Source organism: Sinohyriopsis cumingii, chromosome 6 (genome assembly GCF_028554795.1).
Source record: "Sinohyriopsis cumingii isolate HCF-2022 chromosome 6, ASM2855479v2, whole genome shotgun sequence".
In the NCBI taxonomy this organism is placed as follows: Eukaryota; Metazoa; Mollusca; class Bivalvia; order Unionida; family Unionidae; genus Sinohyriopsis; species Sinohyriopsis cumingii.
In genome coordinates this window covers 23,544,213-23,571,013 of record NC_142966.1, presented here as the reverse complement: position 1 = coordinate 23,571,013, position 26,801 = coordinate 23,544,213, and the positions used below count along the sequence as shown (strand labels likewise).

The following is a 26,801-nucleotide window of genomic DNA, read 5'->3' as shown; positions in this document are numbered from 1 at the left end:
TTACTGGTCAAATGACTGCATCTAATAACACTGCCAAGCCCAGTGAACATGCTGAAGGCTTTCGTTTTTGATGCCTATTAAATTGTGAGAATCTTTTATCAACCACAGCATTGTCTGCTGCTTGGCTGTGTGTGCAGTTAAAGAAGAAACACATGTCGGCTATTGTTTGAGCAACGATTGTATACAGAATTAATTGAAGACAATCACAAAGACGACTTACTGGCTTTACTCATGGATAAATGTATATTTTGGCATAACAATTCAAGAACCTGGTGAAATTATTAAATTTCAGAAGCTATGCCACGATTGGATTATATTCAAATTCATACGCAAACTCTTCCCCAAAATGATAATAAACGTTTTACACATTATTTCTCATACTGAGAAAAGTACACATACATGTATTTAAAATTTCAGGAACCATGCCACGATCATATTGTATTCAAATTCAAAGGTGATCTCTTCCCCAAATGATAATACATTTTTTATACACTATTTCACATACTTTGAACAAAAAATATTTTTTCATGTGCGAATGAATATATGAAATTTTGAGGGGGCAATGCCACAACTGCATTATATTTGAATTCAAGTTATTGCAGGGTCGCACTGTGTGTGTATATATATATGTGTGTGTGTATATATATGTGTGTGTGTGTGTGTGTATATATATGTGTGTGTGTGTGTATATATATATAAACATTTCACATATATGGACCATAAATATGTCATAACATCATGTATTTTAATTTTTAAGCAGACATTTTCTGCCATTTTGTTTTACCCAGTTATGTACAGCGTGACCAGCTATAGCAAGTTCCATTATAACATGAATTTGGATATAACACAATCGTGATGAGGCTCCCGAAATTTCATATACATGTATTTTTCTCGCACAGGAAAAAACAATTTTTTTCTTGAAAGTACAAAAAAACCCCATGTAAATTGCTGATTATCGTTTTGGGGAAGAGATTGCATATGAATAATAAAAGACGACCGTGGCGTGGCTCCTGAAATTTTATATGTATTTTTCTTGTACACGAAAAAGTAGTTTTTTCTTCTTAAAAGCACGAAAAATAACATGTAAAAAGTTTATTCTGGGATCAGGAAGGGCTTCACCAATGTCAGAAACTTGGATTTTTTTCCCTTATTGGTGGCAAAATATATCATCTGCCGAGTTTATTTAACTGGCGATATTGTTGGCTGTTTAAACTTGATTAAACAAAAATTTTCTTGTAGTGGAGAAATTTAGAGGCCCCATGAAAGGAAGCAGCAAACTGGATATAAAATGCACTGAAATTCATCTATTCTTACAGAAACAAATTCTTTGTCCATATTGACAAACCATCTAAACAGTGCATTGTTATATCATAATCCACTTGACATCTAGCATGAGTAATGTATGTTGTGAGACATCTGCATTTTTGTTGTTGACATTTCTGGTAACGGAGATCAACTGGACAAGGCATTATCTCGTAATCTATTTTTCATCAAATTTTCAGCCGCTCGCTAGTAATTAATATATTTACACAGACATTTGTATGTGGATGGTAAGTAAAATTTCTCTTCTTTTCACTCAGAATTAAATCCTTCAGAACACTTACATTTTCTGTAATAATCACTGTCATCAGACCAGAACACTTAAGTCTCTATTGTCTGTTGACCCTTTGTTAAATTTCTGATGCATGCGTGGAAGGCAGCATCATGCTGCTACCACAAATGTAAAAAAAAAAAAAAACATTAAAAAAATCTTACTTATTGGTTTAGTCAATAGGCAGGGAGGAACAGTAACTAGGATAGACCAAGTGACAACCAATTCCTTTTCAAAAATGTACCCAGATAAATTAATTTGCTAAAATTTCAAAGGAACAGATTACCTTTGAAGTACCGATTGTTATGAAAACATACTCAAATGTATGAAAAAAATCAGTCTCGATCATGCAATACAATTATTTGATGTTGCCGCCACAATAAGAATTGGGCATTTGTTCGGTTCTCCAAAGCTGTCCTGATTTCAATAACGCATGCACCCTTCACTGACTATAATCTTCAATAAAAACAAAGAACATTTCTACAAAGGAAGTCAGTACCAAACTTAAATAAATGTAATGAAATCTGACGTATTTTTGCATTTTCCAATGTGACTGGAACATGTTAATTGTGCCATGTAAGTTTCCTTTTTGCAGGGAAAACGTTTATGCTTACAAACGCTATCAACGGCAGCTTAAAACGCAAACAAACTTTTACTGACTTGGAACCTACTGAAAAGTAAATGTACTTCATCATTCGTTACATGATTGTGCTATATTTTTCCACTGAATTCATACCAATACGACCTGTGACAAAATTATTGAATATTTTAAATCTGTGTGTATGCATATTTTTGAAGGAATTACTTGTATTGTGGATTAAATGTATGTGATGCTGTTCGCGGTGAGTACAGTGTTGATACTCTATTCATGCTACACATTAGACATGTATATATAAACAGTATACACATATATGTACCAATCCGTGGTTCTCTAAATACAGTAAACTATTATATATGCCTTCTCTGTTTTCACTAGAGGTGTATTTCTCATTTAATATGCACTGATTTAAGATGGTAACTGTGCCGATGAAGCACATATTTTACCACCCGAACTTATTACCTACCCCCCCCCCCTGCAATTTTTTTGGGTATGTGCATCATTTTCTTCAGCTAACTGACCTGGTTGCTTGTAACATGGTTCGGTCTATAACACAGTCGGGTTCTATGGCTCCAAACTACCATGTTATAGTTGGGTCACAATGTATTGCTAGTCATCCCATGGTATACACATTACCTCTGGGTCTAGTTATGGCCTTGTTAGAGTTCTTACTCTAACCAGAATAATTTTTAAACAGAAATACTGGATCAATTTATATTGATAAATGACCCATTATGTTTCTAGAATTTTTGTTAATGAAGTAATAAATAATTACATATAAAAAGTGCACATCATTCTGTTAACAGATTTGGATCAGAATGTGTTGGCAGATCAGATTTACACTTTTTATTCTACTAAAGATTTCTAGCCAACATAGACCCAGATCAGAGGTGTATTATGCAACAGATCTACTTCTGTATTTTCCATGCTCTTCTGGCAAGAAACTCCAGCTCCAGCTCAAGTCCAACATTCTGACAGACTATACCTTTAATTAGGTTTTTCATGCTTACATACAACAGTTATGTAATCAGTCATTCAGAACAAAGTCTGGATGGCAGATATACTGAGACTTAGTGTGGAGAGGAAAGGTATTTGGTAACATTTAGCAAAGCTTATAATATTTTCCATTTTCTAACAGGCTGAAATAAAGCTAGAAGATCTTTATTTGGCAGTTTAATGAAAGATGAGTAAAATTTTGCCCATTTTTAACTTTTGATTTCTATTTATCACTACTGTTTGCTGCTCCCGCCTTTGCCCAACAGCACAGTAACGAAGTTACATTATGTAGATCAGTCATGAAAGCCCTCATTAAAATGATCCTAAAATTACAAAACTTTTAATTTTCTTAACCTAAGCCCCTGTACTATATACTGAGCTACCAATTATGTTCATGGTCAATTTTCCAGACCTCATCACTTAGCTTCAATGGTCCTTTCTTCAATACCATATTATATTCTGAAAAAGATATGCTGATATTAGAAGGAAATTGTGTACTTAACAATATAATTTGATTATGAAATATCTGTACCTAGGATCTAGGGGCCTGCCTTCTAGAGGTGGGGAGTGAGCATATCATAAAGGGTCTTAGTTCTTACATAAAAGTTTTTTGTCAAATGACATAAAAATCAGTGGATGTACTCATCTTTAAGCAAAGTTAAATGTAGGAATTACATTAACCATGTTCATAAAATCTTACCTCATTGTCTCCTTGATAACGCATGTAAGATAATGAAGTTTATCAAGAAGCTCAAAAGTCAGGGGTGTAGCTGGATCAGGAATGAGCAATTTCAGCTCCTCACGGACATTCTTCTGAATGTCTGGATACTGGGCAAGCTGTAGCATTACCCAAGTCAAACCAACGCTTGTTGTCTGAAATGATGCAAACAAGGAATAAGCTTGGCAGCTCAAGTTAACAATCTCCATTGGTTTGATCCAATTATCTACAACTATTGTCATACTGCAAATAACATCTGTTGCTCTTTATTGGTAAATCGCATTTTAATGTAACCTTGTATATCCCTACTCTGATGGCAAATTTGTGATGCTATATATAGAGTCTGCTGCATGTGACAATTTTATAGTATATCAAATTTATCATAAAGGTTGAAGAGTTGGTGAAAAGAGTGCATATTACATGCAATGGTTTTGAAAAGCTTAAGCAAGTGATATGCACCTATATCAAACACCTGCTAACATGCAGATTTTGTGTAGGGCAGAAAAAAAAAAGTGAATTCCGATACCTGCTAAAATGAGTAATTATGTCAAAACTTTGCCTGAAAAGAGCAAATATAGGTAAAATAAAAAGCTGTAAAGTCAAGAATTCAATAATCCTGAGTATGATGATCACTTACAAATAAAAAGAATAAATGAAAAATTTAATACGTGATATGTGTATTTTATTAGACAAGAATATACTACAAAATTAAATTATTTAACAGGTTCAAGAAATATTTGTATTTTGAAGATATGCATTGACATTGTATTTCAGACAGGCACTGACCTGAATAAACAATTTATTTACATGATTTTTCATTATTTATGTTTCAATCATAGTCAAACATGTATTAGTAAGTGATTACCTCATCATGTATATGAGGTTCATGAAATAAAAGAAACTCAATATATGATCACACTTATGCTTAATTTAACACCTACAACAATCACTCACAGCAGTTCTTTTCCATACTTTCTTTCTTTTTACAAATGTTTCCAGCATTGGTCTTGTTACAATCTTTAATTCCCCTGATGACTTGTTTAACATGACTGTGTTTCAATGTGAATGCTCTACACATTTGTCTTGATTCTTCAACTTGTCAAATTGTAAATTGGTAAATAAAGGAAGGTGGAAATGTGTTGTATGACTCTTTTATGACGGCAAGTCTTAAACACTGGACCAACAGATTTAGAGTCCACACCATCTAGCCAACTTAAAACACATATATATAAAAGACATTGTTTTAAACATATTATTGAAACTATAGTAATATATTTTAGAAAAAAGAAATAAAAAGTTTGTTATATAATGTTCCATGTTAAAGTTAGTGACTGTTTTATACAACAACTGTGGCATATGCTGAAAGAATTTTAAGGGTCTGTTTTGTTAGTAGTCTTTATCTTTTACATGATTAAATGCAATTGAAAGCATACATCCATGACAATGGTTTTCAAACTGATTAAAACATTGATAAAATTCTGACGATCAATACATTTGACAGGTCTTTATTTGTTTTCGCTCTAAGCAAAATGCACATGTGCAAAAACTAATGAATATTTGGTTTGAACACTGGGCAATGGTCAGTGATGTGAATTGATCTACTTTATTTCAGCCTGTTTGAACACTGGGCAATGGTCAGTGTTGTGAATTGATCTACATAATTGTCTCACTGATCTGATCTAAAAATCCCTGTTGCATTCATCAAATTCATCCTAATGATTTCAGATAATTTGGTGTCATTAGTGGGGTACAAATTTGTGGGCCAGTTAGACAACAAATGTAAAGTTGCAACAAAAATTAACCATGCTCTCATTCAGGGCCACACTTCAAAGTACTGTGATGAACTTAATCATCTCAACTACATCAAGATGAAACCTATCTGCTTGAACCCTGATTATAGTGGACACATGAAGAAAACAAGTTGGTGTCTTCTATGTATCCTTTGTATTGAGGATCTTAAATGAATTCTCATTTCACATGAAATGTATTAAACAAATTTAATTATTTATTCTATCTTTTGTCAGCCTTAGTGAGTAAAAGATGGAAATTGTTCAATGAGTTTCAAAAATTTCATTTGAAATGAGCACAAATATAAAATTCTATTTATCACATGACAAAATACCTGATTTCATTAGGCCAGACTGCAGAAATCTGAAATGACTCTGAATTACATTAAGATGTCTCCATCATTGTGCATTTCCTTTGCATGATGTTATGACATTATTTGTGATCTCACGAGATGCTATTACATGTGTTGCATGACATAAAAATTGACATAAAAATTAGGATATAGGCATATGAACATAAATAAAACAGTAGTTATGTAATGTGTGTGTGTGATTTGGATTTTTAACGTAGCTTAAATTTGTTTTCTTTCTCAGTCATATCGCTACGATGTCTGCGGTGTGACAGCTTATATTAATGTCTAGCACTGGGGCATCATCCCGCAGACATGTGACATGATGTCCCACCCAGTTACATTATCCTGACACCAGGCTGACCAGTCCCAATACTAACCTCTTAATGCTGAGTGCCAAGCGATGCAACTGTAGGTACCATTTTTATCAGTCTTTGGTACAACTTGGCTGAACAGGGGATCGATCCTGTGACCTCCTGCATCCTAGGTGGATGCTCTAACCACTAGGCCACCGGAGTGGTATACCTGAATGAAAAGGCTGAGGTTGCTTAGGTCTATGATGCATTTAGAACTAGTCTCAGTGACTCTATGCAGAACTAAAGTGGCTGAATGAATAGGGTGACGTTGCTTATGTCTATGACTGGCAGAAGCATCACATTAGGCTTTGGCCTGGTCTTGAGTAAAGTCCTGGTGAGTTCATTTTTCAAACAATCTCTATCTCCCTTTCTATGAGAAGGCAGGCATTTTTTACTGCAGAATAGATCACTTGGAAAAAAAGAAGGGAACTCTCTACAATGGTAGAGGGAGGGCACTAAATGCCATGTAAAGGCCCTATGAGACAATTGGTAAGATCCAAGGATCACAGGGGCAAAGTGTTTCCCATTCCATAATGAAGAGCCTGAGTCTTCCCACTATTGGCATGTGTAAATAGAACAGTGTAAACATGTCATCATTTTCCCTCTATTGGGATGTATAAATAGAACAGTGTAAACAAGTCATCATTTTCCCTCTACTGGGATGTGTAAATAGAACAGTGTAAACGTGTCATCATTTTCCCACTATTGGGATGTATAAATAAAACAGTGTAAATATGTCATCATTTTCCCACTACTGGAATGTATAAATAGAACAGCGTAAACATGTCATCATTTTCTCCTGGAACGAGGCTCATATGAAGAGAAATTAGTTAAGAAAATGATCCTTATCTCACCACTGCTTGTTGTCACTGGCCTTCAGAAACTATGTGTTCTTGAGGAATGGGGTGGGTGGTCCATCTTCCTCAAGTCTCTACCCTGAAATAAGGGTTCATTTCTTCACATGGGGCCTGTGCAAAGTTTGCCTCTCTTGTATCCTATTTTCTCTATGTGACCAGGTTTGATGACAATAGCTGTGATTTATGTGTGGCCTTCTGGATCTTTAAAGAAGGCAGATGAGGAGAGAATGACATCTCTTTCCACGAGTTGTAAATTTACTGATGCTGTTACGGAATTATCAAGTGTGTACTGAAAGCCCTGAACAAAAGACTGATTCCAAGCATAGTAGTACAGGCTAATGATTGGAAAGGCTAGTCTGTGTTAAAATTGCTGAATTTTAACCAAAGATACCAAGTCATTGATCTTACTACAACATTCTGAACCAGTTGTTGTGTGTATAAACAACTTTCAATCCATATGACTAATGCAGGTTTTGATATTTTGAGGCCTGCAGTGTTCCTGTTGACAGCTGGGACTTAAGTATGAAAAAAAGAGGCATAAAAGACATATAGGAAGCCTTGTGAAAATTAGAACAAAGCTGTTTCTGTGAAAATAAAGGTCTTAAGGATACTTCTTTAAATAAAGTAATAAATCAACAGACTCTGCTATCTCAATGTCAGCTGGGCAACATATCAATGGATGCAATAACTCCATATATGGCTGAAAGTGGCATAGTTGGGAGATTGACAAAACTAGGGTTGCAACATACTCAATAGATGTGAGGAAGACTGAAACTGCTCTGGACACTGCTGGATCAAGTCTGGATGACAGAGTTTATGAGTGTGAGGCCCCAAACAAAGAGTAATTGGGAAACACAGATGTCTCCTGCAATACATGTGATGCAGCTGGTGAAGTATTCTGAGAAGGATGGTAAACTAAAATGGGGATGAAACCATACTGTAATCTCCAGAGGATAAGTGAGCAGATTATCAATGGTTTAGGAAGAGTCTAGTGTGAGACATAGCTCTGGCCAGCTTCTGGAAATCCCTGTGTGAGTTATTGATGGTCCTAGAATGACACCCTATGCAAATCATCCATGAATTAGGTATGGTGCCATGCATTCATGACTGGATAGATGCTGTACAGTGTGATGGGCCATGACTGTTGTTGTTGTTGTGAGGTTTAATGCCATTTTTCAGCACATGATAGGCTATACATGGTGGCCAGTATTAATGGTGGAGGAAGAACCTGGGAAAACCCTGGAAAGAACCACCGAACCCAGAGAAGCTACTGGCAAGCTTTCTCACATACCCACATTGGCTGTGGGCCATGACTGAGCTTTAGTCCATATCAGAGTTGCTCTTGACCATAGTTGATCCACCTCTGATGCGAAAAGTCCTTGCTGATAGAGGACATGCACTCTTCAATTACAGTGTTGCTTTCATGATGCTAGGATGGGGCAAGGCGAGATATTTGATCACCCTACCCAGTCTCTCTAGGCCTCAGTTGAGGACACCTTGGAGCTGTATTGTCCACAGTATATAATCTTCTGATGCTATTGCTGATCTGGATGGGACAACATACCAAGCTGGAATTGGCCCAGTAGGTACTGCTGAGATCTAATCATCAAGGTCAGGGAGGGGCTTGAGCATCTGTGATGCACATAATAATATGACCAGCTTAATTTTTTCAGGACAGGTGAGCTCTCCACCTTCAAAGATTCCATCAATAAAAAGCTGTTAACTGAAGTGACATCCACAGCAATGCTTATGGCATCCTCATCCTACACTCTGCCACTAGCCCATGACACTGTCTGAAAAGGCAGTTGCACATACATTTTCTTCCATTGGATGCATGTCATATTATAACCTGGATTGTACCCATTATAATTTAGACAAGTAGCGTGGCTACCTTCTGACAGCTTAAACCCATTATAATTTAGACAAGTAGCGTGGCTACCTTCTGACAGCTTAAAATATTTGCACCATGTGCATCTAGTTTTACCCAAAGTGTGACACATATAACTAAAGACAGCAAAACAATAGCATCGACAGGTGAAATCAGTCAAGCATCTCATGAACTTAACATGAAGATGCTAATGATGAATACAAGTGTCCAACAAAATTACAAGAGTGACTTTTATGGTATGCAATACAAAAGAATTATTTGAAAGAATTCATATACTATGATGAGACATGTATATCATCAGTATGTAATACAAAAGAATTAATTAACAGAATTCATACACTAGGTCAAGTACTAAGATTCAAACTGATGTACTATAGACCACAGTGTCGGTAATTTTAAATGATGCAGACGAGGTTAGACCAGCAAAGTGAGAATTACTGGAAATAACTGAGTAGAAAAATTGAAAAAAAGTAGTTAGTATATACTTCCCTGTGCCAAAAAAAACTCAAGAATCTCTCCAAACATAAAAATGGCACAAATGGGAAATGGTTTTACAAGGTCTCCAAAAGAGTGCTTCCTAACACAAGCAGAAGCAGTAGTTGAACAGATAGGATTCAGCATCAACCCACCTATCTAAGGGGAGATCACACTTGTCTGACTTCCACCTAATTTGGCAGATGACTGTTAGTACTTTTGTTCTCAAAATCTTGCTTGAGTTAGCTGGATTTGCAAGGTAGAGGTTGTACTCCTAATGCATTCTGGTCTCATAATGTAGTTGATGAAGAAATAAATTAAAAAGCAATGATGAAACGAAATTAGGCCAATTCCATGGAATCTGTGACCATACCTATGTTATAATAAGAATACAGTGAGGGCACATTGCACAAGCATCATCATTCAAATGACTCGCTATGTAAGAATAAAAATCTTGCTCAAATTGTCAAGTTACCATCTTCATCATCATCAATCAAATGACTTGCTATCCAAGAATAAATATCATGTTCAAACTGGTAACATACTTCATATCCGGCTACAAGCAGAGTGAGAACATTTTGTTGTATTAAATCTTCCTCCATACTGTTTCCTTCCTCGTCTCGGGCCATCAAAAGTATAGACAGCAGATCTTTTGGAGCTTTCATATCTAAAAGAAAAATGTATAAATACAGCAGAACCCATCAAGACTAAAATTCCAAGGATTCAAGTAAAAGTTTTGGTTTAGAGGTTTTTTTTGACGTAGTAAAGTTCTCAAATGTCACTTAAATGAGTATGATATGTAGACAGCTATGGCCCTTTAGTTAAAATTATGTAAACTTATTAGTGACTATTTTATATTTTATTAATATAATACTGTCTTTCTAGAAATTTTGTTTCCACATGTACATTTATGTAAATTTCTGTGATCTGACAAAATGTTACTGGACAGTAAATATGAGAGAACAATTTCAAAAGTCAGCTAACTGAGAATTTCAGTTTAGTGCAGTTTTGGTCTTTAGAGATTTCACCATATATTAAATAAATGTTGCTATATCAAGGCAGATGCAAGAACTTACTCTATTCTGACAAGATCTTTTGCTGTTCATAAAAAAGCATGCAGAGAGTATTTACATTCCTTATATTCTGTCTGGTTGTTGTTGTTGTTGTTGTGGGGTTTAACACCATTTTTCAGCACACGATAGGCTATGCATGGCGGCCAGTATTAATGGTGGAGGAAGAACCTGGGAAAACACAGAGAAGAACCACCAACCCGCGAGAAGCTACTGGCAAGCTTTCTCACATACCCACATTGGTCGAATCCTAGACTCGAACCCACGCAGACAGAGGTGAGATGGCAGTGATCCGTAACGGCGAGCGCTTTAGACCACTCGGCCACTCGGGGCCCCTTGTTCTGTCTGGAAGAAGTCCATTGCCAAAAATGAAAGGTGGACTACCGCCTTCAAACAATTACTGCTACCTACCAAAACCATTTTTTAAATATACTGATGGACCGATTGATTGAGGAAGTTGCACTGCAAAAGACAGCACTTGCAAAATTTGCTCTGTGAGGCCTTAAAAGAAAATTGATGGAACAAAAGTTTTTCTGACAAATAGGGTTATACATCTAAACAAAACACTGGCCATAGCTTGAATGTCAAGTTCACCCATGAGCTTTAGGTAAATTGGTGTTTTACACATCAAGATGAATCCACATACCAAGCAGGATGTCTCTGTGACCAAATGTTCTTGAAAAACTTGTCACATGCAAATTTTGATCATTTAGGTTAATCGTGGGTGTGAATGGACGTGTGGATATATTGATGCTTAGACAGACAGACATGCACATGGATATCAAAGTGATTACTGTGTACAGCTTCCAAGAAGGCGGGTTTGATAAAAATGATAATGACATAAAATGGTGGCAATCAAACTCAAGCAAGAGTCAATCAATATAAAGATGTACACTTCTAAAATTCGCTTAAAATTCAGTGACCTCAAGAACTCTTATGCTGCAGAAACCGATGTCTGAGAATAATAGGCAATCAGTCCAATGGTTAAATAATGATGCTGAATTATGAAAACTTGTACAGTTGAAGGTATCATGGATATAAAGCTGCTGCCAAACTCAGCTTAAGTCCAACAAAACATTGCAAAGATATGTTGGAAAACCAATTATAAATACATCATTCCCTCTTCATAACAGGGTTCTTGTAAGCCATGAAGTGGAGCACAATAAGAAATTTGCCTTATACCAAAGTAGTTTCAATTTAAAGCTGTATTAATCTTAACAGGAATACAGTGAATGGCACACTGTATGACCATCCTGTATTGAACAGTCCTATGTGTAGGCACTGTTAGGGTATGGTTGACTCCGGAGATTTCTCATGAATAGGTCTCAATGATCTTTAACTTTGGCCAAGGCATGCAGTCCTGAATGAAGCTAAATTGAAGCCATTATTTTCTTATTAGAATTGCCATGACCTCTAACCTTGAGACACCAGAATCTATAGGTATTATACAGCCTTAAAAATAAGGCATCCATGAAGTCTGGTCAAGGAACTTACTCCACAACATGAGTTATTCTGCAAAACCCATTTCCGTTTAAGTCACAATGACTTGACCATTACCATCTGACTACCAAACCAACAGACATCTTCCATGCCTCAAGTGCAGGCCATCCACCAAACTAACAGACATCTTCCATGCCTCAAGTACAGGCCATCCACCAAACCAACAGACATCTTCCATGCCTCAAGTGCAGGCCATCCACCAACAGACATCTTCCATGCCTCAAGTGCAGGCCATCCGCCAAACCAACAGACATCTTCCATGCCTCAAGTGCAGGCCATCCACCAATCCATCAGACATCTTCCATGCCTCAAGTACAGGCCATCCACCAAACCAACAGACATCTTCCATGCCTCAAGTGCAGGCCATCCACCAACAGACATCTTCCATGCCTCAAGTACAGGCCATCCACCAAACCAACAGACATCTTCCATGCCTCAAGTGCAGGCCATCCACCAACAGACATCTTCCATGCCTCAAATGCAGGCCATCCACCAAACCAACAGACATCTTCCATGCCTCAAGTGCAGGCCATCCATCAAACCAACAGACATCTTCCATGCCTCAAGTGCAGGCCATCCACCAACAGACATCTTCCATGCCTCAAGTGCAGGCCATCCACACAATTTGGTCTAGGTGTGTTATGTATAATTAATGTTACTGTGCAGAAATCATTTTCCTTTTTACTGTCACAGTGATTTTGACTTTTGATAGGCTTCTTCTTCATCCAAAGTGCAAGCCATCCAATCAGATTTGTAATTGAAGATGGGAGTGAGTTCAAATTGTTGTGTGGAAATCATATTTCTAGTTTCAGTCACAGTTACCTTGACTGTTGACTTTTTGACCCCAAAATCAACAGGATTTTTGAACTTACCACAAATTTGTGTAACTGTTGATTCCAATGAACACATCACCATGCAGAAATAAAACTGGTAACAGCGATGGACATAACATAATACATCCTACTTTCAGGCAGTTGTATAGAATGGGATCCATAACCAAATCTGTAAGTGACCATAGTATACTGAGGCACTCAAAATAGAGGAAGCAATGTAGTGATAATTTTTCATGAGATTCATATTTTTGAGTTTAGATTACAGACAAACCCCAAGAATAAAACAAACCTTTCTCATTAGACTGGTTTTGAAATTTACTCCGTTTTGCTGCAATGGTCCTCTTGACAGTATCTGTGACATACTGTACATCAGTCTTCTGCCTGATATTTTCTTTTGTGGGTAGGTATGAATAAAATGGTATCACTGAGAGCAACCTGAAACCAGATTGTAATCAGTGATAACCAAACTCACCTCTCTTTTCATTACTCTCAAGTTGCCTTGTAAACATTATCATGAAGAAAATAAATTGACACTAAAGTGATCTTGGCCCCTTTTTTATACTAAATATATTTTTGGCAATCATGTTTTTTTAGAGATAAAGTTTTAAAATGAAATATGAATGATCAATTGGTACTGCATAGACAATATTATGTTGACATCATGTGTAACTACTTCAAAAGTATCTACCTACCCACCTACCTTTCTACTGTGACGGGGCATAAAAGACAAGTATCTACCTACCCACCTACTTTTCCACTGTGACGGGGCATGCAAGACATAAAAAAGAGCACTCTTTTCTATCATATAAAAAAAAGATAATAAATTCAAAAGAAACATGTGAATATTGTTTTCGTATTAATTGTTGAAAACCAGTATAATTACAATCTCCCTAAAAAGCTATTATCATTGTCTACCAACACAAGGCAGATTTTACTGGATGAAAGTCACATTATGGAACCTTGAAATTGTGGCCAACCATATATAGTTAATTCATCAACAATCACCTGGATTAACTACCACAGGTGAGGAGGACTTACATGAAAAACACACAGCATGCAGGATTTGACCTTGACTTAAACCTTAGAAAGAAGTGACTTTTTCTTTTGGAAAGAATAGGGAGAAATGGGAGCAATGCAAGGAATGCAATAGTGCATGCATACATGCATATTTGATTCTCTTATTTGAAATAATATAGGGCATTGGTTAAATAGTATTTACTACACTCAAAATGAATGAGGTCAGAAAACAACCTTAATCTTACAGTGCTTTGTAATTTCAACAACATAGCATTGTCCCAAATGCTTCTGACTATATAACTGCATTTTTAGGCTGAATCTTCAATTACATAATATTCAGACTTTGCTTTCTATGAACTGTATATTTTCCTTAATACTGGTATATTTACTCAATGGTTTATGAAAACAGAATCTAATAAACTGATACTTCACAGTGATGTCTGCCATTAATTTCCCATCACAGGTTCACTTTCATCCTGATTTTATAGAGAAAAGAATGCAAAATGCAGCAGTTAAAATCTTCAAATATTTTTTTAAAGTTAGAAACTACTTTTTTCAAACTATTCTTAACACATTAACCCCTAGCGACGACTTAATGGGGCAGGAGGTAGTAGCCTAATGCCGAGCTCTGTAGCATCATGGTCATGCATGATACACTAAAGTGGGTGGTATTATAGAAAGGTAGACTGATGTAGCTCTACAATGATACCAAATAATCTCGAATATCTAGTTGCACTACAAAATACAGATTAAAAAAACCATTTTTTGGACCCGACTTTTTTCTACCCAAAATTCGCCCGTGGTTGGAATCCGATTTTGTGTCAGGATTTAAGACTTTTTGATCTCAGATCTAAGGCAAACAAGTATGAACTGCAAACAGATAGATGAGCCTTTGCAAAAAATAGGATAAGATGGGCATTTGGAATAAAGAGTGGTCTCCATACAAAAATAATGGCTCCATTTAGCACCAAAAAAACTGTTACTCTTCTGCTCATGCGCGAGTCAAATAGCCAATGAAAAACGATGTTTCTAACACAACTAGGCAGTATGTTATTGAAAGATGACCGGGGATTTGGTGTTTTTGAGTCTATTCAGAAATAACTTTCAAAATGTGTTTCCTACTCGATTTTCAGGCAAAAATGACAAAAAGCTCCAGGGGTTAACGTGTTAAAACAAAAATTGCTATTTACATAATGATGTTTAACTTTTCAAACACAAGCATGTATGTTTTCATTATCAAAAGAGAACTTGCAGAAATCGGGCAATGATAGTTGCCAACTTGCTTTGCAAATGGTTAAATGTCAGTCAGCTATAAAAACACATGCCTGTGAATGTGGAACAGTTTGTCAGCACAACTGATATGAACACCAGCTATCTGAGGCAAGCAATACATTTCACCTTGAGCTATAACAACATTGCAACTACCTGGCTAGGAAGAGGGAGCATATCAAAAGTCTTAAACTTCTGTCACTCACTGTACAACTAAAATATGGCAAATTTGTTCCCATTTTCCTAACAGAAGAAAGTTAAGTTTACATTCCTTAGGCAATTTAGTCACCAACTTTGCCTGGCAGCATGACTCTGAGCATGCAGCCCACTCATCTAATTCCTATACTCATTCCCATGTAAAATATTATCGAGTGGGTAACATAGCACGATATAAGATGTATAGCAATTAAAATGGAATGTTAACTATTGAATAAACATATATATTCCTATTTCCAAATGGCAGTGGTCAGAAATGGAATTTATGAACAAAGCTTGAGAAATAAATTTAAGCCACAAAATTTAAACAAAGTCGGTGAAGTATGAAATATGGATCACAGTGACCTACAATTGTGACAAGAGTGTAGTATTCTTGAAAATGCATCCTCTTACCAAGTTTCAAGATTTCAGGTAAAACAATATTTTATACAGTGTGCAAAAGACTGCTAACTGCCAGCACTTGACCAAGAATAGTGTACATATAAAAATTTAGCCCCCTCCACTGTGGAGAAGTTCCATGAAACCCACTCCAAACTGTTGCTTGGGACCTATGAAGACAGAATGGATGACACCCAGTGACAGTGTAGTTATACATGAGATCTGATCTGTGCAGATGCTGATGCCTGGGGTAGATCATTAGCTTATCTGTATTTTGTTGAGATGTGCTAAAAAGTGATACAGAATAAAAACAGAAAAGAACTGTACATGTATTACCTCAAATGACAGAAAGCAAATTTTTAAAGTAAATATGTTTCTCCGAGAATACTTACCCAATCACATTACGTTAGGAATATTAGCCTGCTACCTTGTGAATCCAGCCCTACTAAAAGACAAAAATCGTTTTATTGTCTATTTTTAGATAGACAAAGGGCAGTAACTCTTGGTCATTACCTCCCTTGATGACACCAGTTTTTAGCTGAGTGAGATATTAATGTGGATGCTTGCTTGGCATGGTGGTTGGAAGGGTTTTTAAGTAATGTGATTGGGTAAGTATTCTCAGAGAAACATAATTTACTTTAAAATTTGCTTTCTCCTTCAAATACGTTCCCCAATCACATTATGTTAGGAGAATAAGTAATAGAAGGAGTGGATGTTGAACATCCAGCCTTTACCTCAGGAGATGAGTGGCTGGATTCCACATATGAAAGATAACCCATACTCCTAATGACCTAAGCAACACAGTCTGAGATCATTTGATCTGAGGACTCGTGTGTGTGTGTGTGTGTGTGTGTGTGTGTGTGTGTATATATATATATATATATATATATATATATATATATATATATATATATATGCATGCCTAAGAAGACAAAGGTGAGATCTTCTCACCAACCAAACTTTTCACTCACAAATCCAGCAAAACTAATGGTCTGTGTTAACTGGTCTAGTTGGGTCTGGTGGCCATCTGTGCTGCTGCCACCAGCCCTACCAGATCCAACATTTGACTCTGCAACACCAAATCTCTGAGATAAAAACTTGAGAAGGTTTTACTATGCATACCAGCCAACAGCTTCTATAATGTCTTGGATCAAAACATTGTGTTAGAAAGCAAGGCTCGCAGAAATGGCATTAATCTCATAAGCTGTAATCCTCATGAAACAACTCTGATCTTGAGAGATCTCAGAGTATGCCGAGCATATAACCCACCTCAACCACGAAGCAAGGTCTTGAGGGGTGATGCCTTGTTTTCTGACCTTGACTCAAAGGAAGTGCTAATTGCGCATTTCATGACTTGTCTGTGTGTGTCCCAAGTAGTGATTGAGGGTGCAGACATGAGGCTACTCTGATCTGGTGAGATGTCAGAGTACACCAAGCATATGATCCCCTTCAGCCAGGAAAAAAGGTCACGAAGCATTATATCTCGTGTTCTGTCTCACAGAAATTGCTCAAAACTTTGGAGCAATAATCCATGTGAGAAGAGGCACTGCTCGTGCCACGACTTGTCTTTGTGCATCTCAAGCAGAGCTTGAGGGTGCAGTCAGGATCTTGCATGGCTGCCTCTCTAGACCTGTCTATGGGAAAGAGAGGACAAATGACTACTATTCGGTTACCTACAGATGGCAACTGATTCTTGTCAACTAGGCCTGGTTGTGTAAGGAGGACTACTGAACAATGTGAACTGAACAAAAAAGAGTTCATTGGGTCAACTGAAAGGGCATGTAGCTCACTGATCCTGCATGAGAAAGCTAAAGCTATCAGAAAGCATGTCTTGTATGATAGGAACTATTAGCAAAGCATGGGTGAGAGGTTCAAACTTGCTTGAGTTGAGCCAAATTAGAACCCAAGACAAATTCCATTTTGGAAATAATGTTATAGATTTTGGTAACTGGAAATCAAATTGTCTAACAGATCTGAGAGATTTTTATCATGCCCAATGTCACATCTGCCATGATGTTGGAATGTGTCCGAAATCATTGATCCCTAAGGGCACGAATAGAATCTTGCATGGCTGCTGTTCTTAGCCTGGCTATGTAAGAAAGCAAGCTGGGACACCAACAGAAGGTATTCTGTTCTGGGCTACAAATCCCAATGGTATCTTGGAGACCACCAAACCCTCTGATCTGAACTGAAGAGAATTCCGGTGAACATAAAGGGGGATGCAGCTCTCTTGCCCTGCATGGTGAAACTAAAGCTATCAGTAAACATGGTCTACATGAGAGTGACTTTAGCAATGTGTGGGCTAGAAGTTTGAAAGGATTCAAATCATGCCATGTTAAAAAACCTGATTGGTTTTCTCTGGAGATAAATAAAGGATATTGGTCAAAGAGACCAATGTTGTCAAAAAGATCATTAGGTTTCTATTCCAAACAGACATGTTGCTATGATGCCAGATTTTGTCCAATATCATCATGCAGTAAGGCAGTGGCCTTTGGTAATGATTATGGTCCTACTGTTTCTCCTCCAAAAACAGAGCCAGAGAAAGGCAACCAGTTGAGGGATAGAGGCCCATACAGCCCATTCTTCAAGTGTCGCTAATGGTAGTGAAAGTCAGCAACAGGTTGGTAAACCACCCCCCCCCATGTGCACAGGTGGCAGTACTTTACATTATTTCTGCCTGGGGTTCTTCAGTGGGATATCAATGGTCAGCCAGCCTGGATTGCTCCACTGATGTAGGAATGATTTAATTTTGGGTGTGATCATGACTGTTTGATTAAGAGGACTGATAACAGGGTGCCAATGTGCTGGCAAGGCTCACATGAGATGGCCAAGCAGAGTAAAGCATGCTGCTGTATAACAGCTGAGGAGTTGCAAGAAATCTCCCAATGAAATTAAAGTCTTGATGGAAGCATACATAACAAGTTCGACAATTCTGGGAGCACAAACACAAGGGAACATGCCAGATTCAGGTTGGTTAAGAAGTCTGTGCCGAAATGGATGATATTCTAGAACGTACAGAGGTGTGAACTTTCCAGTTCATGAAAAGGCCTGGATGATCTAGCAGAGAAGGTAGATCAATATGATTTTGAGTAGGACAGAACTTACTCTGTGTTTCTTTAAGATGCTGCCCAGCATGCTGTCGATGTTGATGACGATGCCCAGAATGGGCAGATGGCGGAATCCCTAGTGTGAGTGAAAGCCCAAGGGTTGATGAGGGCAGTGTGGCGGTAAACGTGGAAACTAGCAAAAGACGGGGTGGATAGGGACAAAGAAGTATACATCTATCAGATTGAGACTAATGGCATACTTGCCAGTCTGATGGGGAGGTGGAATGACATTACCTTCACCATCTTGGATATGGTGAGGAGACTCCAGTCGATGATGGGCCTCCACTTGCTGTTTGTATGCCAAATGCAGGTCTTGAGTAACTAACTGGGGAATGTGTCCATAGCACAAGCTCCCATGCCTTTTATGAGCGACTGTATCTTCTGGTATCAAAAGGCATCCCTCTCCCGATCTGATGGTGAACTGTGTTGAGGGGCATGGGGACTGTTGATGAATGAAACCCGAAGTCCCTCAGACTTACCTGGAACAGCCCCCCTCTTCTGATGGAACAGGGAGGTCCAGTGAGCTCAAATCTGTTCCATACATCCATTGTACTATTGTATGATAGGGGTCAATGTGGGTGCACATGCAACTATCGATGACTCATCACCCTAAATGTATGCTGGGTTATCGTCTGGCTTGGCTTCAAGATCAAGCGGGTGGCCTTGATGACTCCGCCTGATCGTGACACAAGCTCTTCCTTGTGGATATGCCTTGAGTACTCTGATATCCAACATCGCTGGTAAAGACAGCACTGCCTGCATCACTGTTGTTTCCTGCACTGTCGGTATCACCTCACTGAAGGCCTTTCCAGCACTGCCAGTATCTCTGACCTTTCCCGTACAGTCAGCATCACCACACTACTATTCTTTCCAGCAATGTCACTGCATATATGTCCGTCCAGCACGCACCTTTGCTGGATGCTCCAAAGCCATGGCTGAACGAGCATATTTCTCATTGAAATCACTGGTGAAATAAAATGTTGCCGACTGTCCAGCTTGATGGACAGATCACTAAGATCCCCATAAATATTATGTAGTTAGACCATTCCGGCCAAGAGGTCTCCATTCTGGGATGGCTGCACTGCTGGTAATGTCGGTGTGACTGTTGGTTTTGGCTGGACGGCTGGTGACGGTGCAGCAGTATTATTAATACTTTTTGGATCCAGCTGATCAATTGTAAATCCCATGTGGGTAGCCTAAAAATGGGGAAGATTCCCTTAATGTTTTGCTCAGACTGAAGAGAGTGTGGCTTGAACTGCTGTATCGATTGACACATCTTATGCAGTGATGGATGGTCCCAGGCTTTATCCTCTCCATCCCCAGATGTAACGGTATGTGTTGGTTACGTGTGACAAATTTTAGCTGGGATGGGGTGGATTCCAGCGAACCAAGCAAGGCTTGCCACTGAGGCTGATTTGGTGTGGAGACTAAGGATGTCAGAGGTATCCTGCCGTGACCTCGACTGTCTCTTTTTCCCCAGTGCTGCTTTTTGAAGTATAGCAGAGCATGTGTTTTCCGACCAAACACTGCATGGCATGTGTGTAGTAAACACTCCTCCTGAAACGACACCAGATGAGAGCAGACAAAGCATAGATTAGCAAATTATTTTGTGACTAACTAGCTAATAGTATAAATCATCTAACTCGGCAGCCCATACTACATGTTACAGACGCTGTATATCAGAAACAAAGTATACATAACATAACAAAGCATGAATCATGGTGGACTTCCATGCTTTGAAACTGCATATAGATTGATTAAATAAATATCCTGTGGAAACAACTCAAAAGACACAAACTAAATCAGAATCTAGCAAAGGTTGAAATTACTAGATCGCTAAAACAATGCTGTAACAAACAGACCCATAAACGTGTTGTATCATAAATTTTATGTGCTATATTAAGCTTAAGCACAATGCATAGTTACTAGAGAAGGGATAATGTGTACATACTATAAACCTAACCAGAGTCATGGTAAGCTACCATCAGTGTTTCCCTTTACGCACATTTGTGCGTCAGGGACACACGCTGGAGAAAATTGACGCACACATTTTGTTTCTGTGTATTTTTTTGACGCAAAGGATTTTCATAATGTGATCTGGATTTATTTAATACCCCAATGCATTGGGATTGCATCGTATATACTTCGAACATAGGCACTGACTGGTTCCCCGCTTTGTTTGTTCCTTGCCTTGCGCTCCTCTATTCGTATAGCAGAGTGCAACGCAGGGAACATTCGAAACAATGAACCAGACTAGCATAGGTAATATTATGACGGAGTAGCTTCCCCTAATCTCGCGAGCTCTCACGCGATTTCCATCGAGCTCAGCAAGCGGTCATCTAGATGTTTAATCTCAATGCTTGTTGCACTAGAAAGTGATCTCCAGATTAAAACGACGTGCACTAAAAATCATTAGCGAAGAAAGTGAAAGAAGCAGAACACAAAAGATTAACTGTGGATCCAAACTTTAATGAAAAATGGAGAAAATAATATCCTTGACTGGAATACGGTATTCATACATTAGGATTACCGGTGTGACTTATGATCGCGTGATTGCGAAGACTGCAAAAGTGAATAATCCTTTCGTGACAGGGTTTTAGAATTTTTAAAAATCTGCTCTCGTTCGCCACAAGATATCTGGAGAACACATTATAACCCAAGACATTCTTTCACAACAAAGAAATCAGTAAACTTGCATCGACAAATGCGTTATTTGCATTACAAAGTCAGCGGGTCATTGCAGATTTTGTTGGTTTTTAACTTTGCTGCAATAAAAGATAGATCTTAAAGTTCAAGTGTAACTTATTAGAAAGAAGATGAATCATTATCCTCCTTGATATTTGGATAAATATGTTCTAGGACGAAGTACAATGAAACTGATGACAGTACACATTTTATGAAAGGCAGTAATTTGACTGCCATTTTGCTTAAAATATTTATTTGGTTTTTTGTATTGGCTTGTATGTACTGTGTTGGGCTATAATATTGCTTCATAATGATTATAAGGAGACTGTTAAAAGTACGACTTTAAAACAAAAATGAACTAATAAAATTATTCTTTGAATGAACAATGCATTTGTTTGTTAATTGTGCATGTTGGTTTATTTGTATGTTTAGAGAGAGAGAGAGTATGTTGTGCAAGTTGCAATATTCTATTTCAAGCTGAAAAAGTACAAGTCATATAATAATTTGTCAGTACATTTTTGACCCCCACATTTTTTATTTGACCTCCAGTTCTGACATCAAGGTTTTTTTTTCACCCTCAATTTTACACCCCTGGGGGATGCACTGTACCATGCTCTGACACAAGACACATCTAAGTAGAAACAAGTAATATATTGAAATTACTAGGTTGCTGAAACAAAACACTTTCATAACCACATGTTATAGATGCCATGTAACAGAAACCATCTACATAGCATAAACAAAACAGGAGTCATGGTGAAATTCCATGCTCTGAAGTGGCCTGTTGAACGTGTAATTGATATATGCTAAAACGACACACAATATAAACTAAATCAGAAACTAGTAATGTGTGAAATTACTAGGTCGCTAAAAACACTAACAGTTCAGTGAATTGTCAAATCAGATACCTATGACACTGTTTAAAACTTATGTTGTATTGGTTAATAATAAATCTATCAAAACAGCATGAAATACAAATAAATGAGGGATAATTATCAAGCAGCACTTCAGAATTCGCTATTAAGAGCTCCATAGAGGACAAAGTATGCAAATAAAGTCAAATGTACGCTAACCCGTAATGACCTTGTATAAGGTCAACGATAGCATGGTGGGTTGGTGGTCCTACAAGACAAAGTTCCGACAAGTAATAAATCTCTCAAAATATTGGTAGAATTTGTAAAATAAAATATACAACCTGCAGTAGATCGATAAATCCGCATTATAAATGTAAAACATTGGATGGGTCCATAGGAACACAAAAATGGGCTGGATTATCAGAGGCTATTGCACTGCCTGTGTCTCAGAACACAGTGAAGTTAAACACTGGTGACACCAGGTGGTGTCAAGGGGAGGTAATGGACAAGAGTTACTGTCCTTTGTCTATCTAAAAATAGACAATAAGAAGATTTTTGTCTTTAAGTAGGGCTGGATTCGCGAGGTAGCAGGCTAATATTCCTAATGTAATGTGATTGGGGAATATATTCGAAGGAGAAATGTAACGATACTGTCTTGATGACAAATATATTGATACCATCTTGATGGCAAACGTATTGATACTGTCTTGATGACGAATGTATTGATAGTGACTTGATGACAAATGTATTGATAGTGACTTGATGACGAATGTATTGATACTGACTTGATGATAAATGTATTGATACTGACTTGATGATGAATGTATTGATAGTGACTTGATGATGAATGTATTGATACTGACTTGATGACGAATGTATTGATACTGACTTGATGATGAATGTATTGATACTGACTTGATGATAAATGTATTGATACTGACTTGATGACAAATGTATTGATAGTGACTTGATGATGAATGTATTGATACTGACTTGATGACGAATGTATTGATACTGACTTGATGACGAATGTATTGATACTGACTTGATGATGAATGTATTGATACTGACTTGATGACAAATGTATTGATACTGACTTGATGACGAATGTATTGATACTGACTTGATGACGAATGTATTGATACTGACTTGATGATGAATGTATTGATACTGACTTGATGACAAATGTATTGATACTGACTTGATGACGAATGTATTGATACTGACTTGATGATGAATGTATTGATACTGACATGATGACAAATATATTGATACTGTGTGTGTGTGTGTGTGATTTGGATTTTTAACATAGCTTTAAAAAATTTTCAGTCATATCATTACGATGTCTGCAGTGTGGCAGTTTATAGTGATGTCTAGCACTGGGGCATCATGCCGAAGACATGTAGCATGATGTCCCACCCAGTCACATTATCCTAAAACCAGGCCAACCAGTCCTAACACTAACCTCTTAATGCTGAGCGCCAAGTGAGGCAGCTGTTAGTGCCATTTTTGTAAGTCCTTGGTATGACTCGGCTGAGGATCAAACCCACGACCTCCCGCATCCGAGGCAGATGCCCTAACCACTAGGCCGTATTGATACTGACTTGATGACAAATGTATTAATACTGACTTGATGACAAACATACTGATACTGTCCTGATGACAAATATAGTGATACCGTCTTGTCTCTTTATCTCTTAAAAGAGAATTGATTAAAAAAAATCATAAGAGTTGGACATAAAATATATCAGCAATTACTATTTGTGAGCATTTGTATTGGTACTAAAATAATTCTACATAGAAGCCTTCAAACAGCATCATAACTGCTCATAGTCAATTCCTCTTAGGATTAAAAATTGACTTATTTCACTTTACAAAGCTAGATGTACTTTTCAAGCACCAAAAATGCCAACAGAACTAAATACAGAAAAGTACCTATTATCTAAGATATACAGACTATTATTAGTAACTGTGAGTAGACCATGCAATAGACTTGACAAGAATAAACCCTCCAAGTTAAAAACAAGTACATGCATAAGTAAGTACCTACCTGACTTTGGCAACCTCCAGGAAAAGCCTGGAAAATATTGTGACATTTGCAGCTTCCGGCTGGGATATTGCATCAGGATGGTAGTCAAGGCCTATACCACAGATGCTGTCAAGTGTCTGAAAGTATCAACTGTACGTAAAGTGACATTTTAGAAATCAATACAATTATCAGGAATATAATCATGTTCAGAGCTATTTAATTTAAATGCATGCAGTACCAATGGAAGGCAGTTTTTAACAAATATATGATAGTGTGCTTTGAGTACTCAAAAAAATCACATTAAAATAATACGAAATTCTAAATTTCATCTGTCAGTGTCTACTTCACACTGAAAGTTCCTTCCCATAGTCCTAAGTAAATTATAGTAACCATAGTACCAAGTAAATTATAGTTCCCAGAGTCCCAAGTAAATTATACTGGAGCAGCAACATGGTTTTCACTTTATAAAAGTACTACAGGTGAAGAATACTAATTGAAAAAGCAAAAATCACAAAACTGAAATATTTTAGCACAGTTCAAATGTATTAGACACATGTAACAAAATCATGTAAACATTATCTAATGCCACATTAGAGTGGTATAAAATAGTGAAATATATAATATATAAAAGAATGCAAATTTATAATGAAAGCCATCTACAATAACCAGTTTATTTTCTATAATAACCAAATTACAAGTCTGAAAATTTACCTCCCGAAAAGTATTTAGAGCCCTTGATTATTACAGCATAAAACCGGATTAATATTGTTGTTTATAGCAAGCGTAAATGCAAACCATAACTAAAAATATCCAGACTGTTTAAGACCATGACTCTGTACATTGAAGCAGACAAAAAAACACATACTGTAGTATCAATAACTTTTGTTGGGTACCAATTTTCGAGGATTTCATTACTGCCTTGAACCACATATTGAAAGACACAACAACAAAAACTTAGCCACCTATCATTAAGAAGCACCCTTCCTTTTCGTTTACTGTGTTTTATTCTGAGAGATCAATAAACCTATTTGATAAGTCAATGTTATTTCTGTAATGTGATTAAAAAATATTAGCTTTTACATGTCAGTTTTATTTTCCCAGTTTCAAAAAAAGGAATTAAGTAGCATTTTATATTGTATGTGTCATTTGGATTTTTAACGTAGCTTTCAAATAAAATTCAGTCATATCGCTATGATGTCTGCAGTTAGGCAGTTAATAGTGATGTCTAGCACTGGGGCATCATGCCGCAGACATGTAGCATGATGTCCCACCCACATTATCCTGACACCAGGCTGACCAGTCCTAAAACTAACCTCTTAATGCTGAGCGCCAAGTGAGGTGGATGCTAGTACCATTTTTATAAGACTTTGGTATGATTCGACCATCGTTCGAACCTGCAACCTCCCACATCTTAAGCCATTGGTTCGGTTCATTTTATTGTTTTGATGTACATGTACCTTAAAGGTATCAAATAGCTGTAAGTTTGCTCTCTGCCTTAAATCAATATGAATTAAGATGAGTAAAAATAGAGAGAATAAGACAAATCATAATGTATTCAAATACTGTTATTAAAGACAATGAAAGGAAGAACAGAAAATTATAAATGATTTAATATTCTTATGAGTCTATGCTCTTAAAATAAGTAACAGAAAAGAGTGAAGATAACAAGCTTTGTAAAATTGTAAAATTTAACAAGTAATTTATTTCCCTAGAACAGGAAAAGTGAAAAATGACAAAGAATTTAAGGTATTGCGAATTAAATCCAAAAATAATCCAAGAATTAAAGACACAAGTCCTATTAATAAAAAGTTCTGAATAAAAATCAGTTCAAGGCCCAAAGAGATCCAAATTGAAGGCAATGATGTGTGTGTTATGGCCTGTGAAGTGCTGATATGTCAACAGTCTCTTGTTGAATCACAAAAATATTCCTGGTTTTAATTCAGTATAAATTCCAGTGAATGTCTTTAACCAAGAATTTTGTCAGAGCACTTTTGTATTTCCAGAGAAAATAATCACTTGAATTCATTAATCTGAAGAAAATAAAATTCAGCCCAAACTGGTACAATCCTCACAGTCATAAGATAATATAGTTCTCTGCTTTAACTCAGGTTACAATTCCTAATTAGCATTTTCTAAAAACAACCATTACCTAATGGAAAATAACCTTCTCCAATGATCTAATGAGCCTTGTTTATTTACAACACAATAGCATATAAAATTCACTTAGG

General features: G+C 37.1%; 1 protein-coding gene and 1 long non-coding RNA gene across 4 annotated transcripts in view; one reads left to right on the top strand and one right to left on the bottom strand.

The window, feature by feature from the left end:
• Positions 1 to 26,801, bottom strand: part of LOC149796486 (uncharacterized) — an 85,574-nt gene that overhangs the window by 39,996 nt on the left and 18,777 nt on the right. For both annotated transcript variants that reach the window (XM_089961200.1, XM_089961201.1), the window contains 4 exons: positions 24,595 to 24,710; positions 13,308 to 13,453; positions 10,161 to 10,282; positions 3,886 to 4,058 (listed from right to left, as the gene is read on the bottom strand). In XM_089961200.1, the coding sequence (XP_089817326.1) occupies positions 3,886 to 4,058; positions 10,161 to 10,282; positions 13,308 to 13,453; positions 24,595 to 24,710 (557 nt within the window). The remainder of the gene's footprint in view (positions 1 to 3,885; positions 4,059 to 10,160; positions 10,283 to 13,307; positions 13,454 to 24,594; positions 24,711 to 26,801) is intronic.
• The window catches only part of LOC149796487 (uncharacterized), a 65,861-nt gene that overhangs the window by 28,068 nt on the left and 10,992 nt on the right, over positions 1 to 26,801 (top strand). The gene's annotated exons all lie outside the window — the stretch shown is intronic.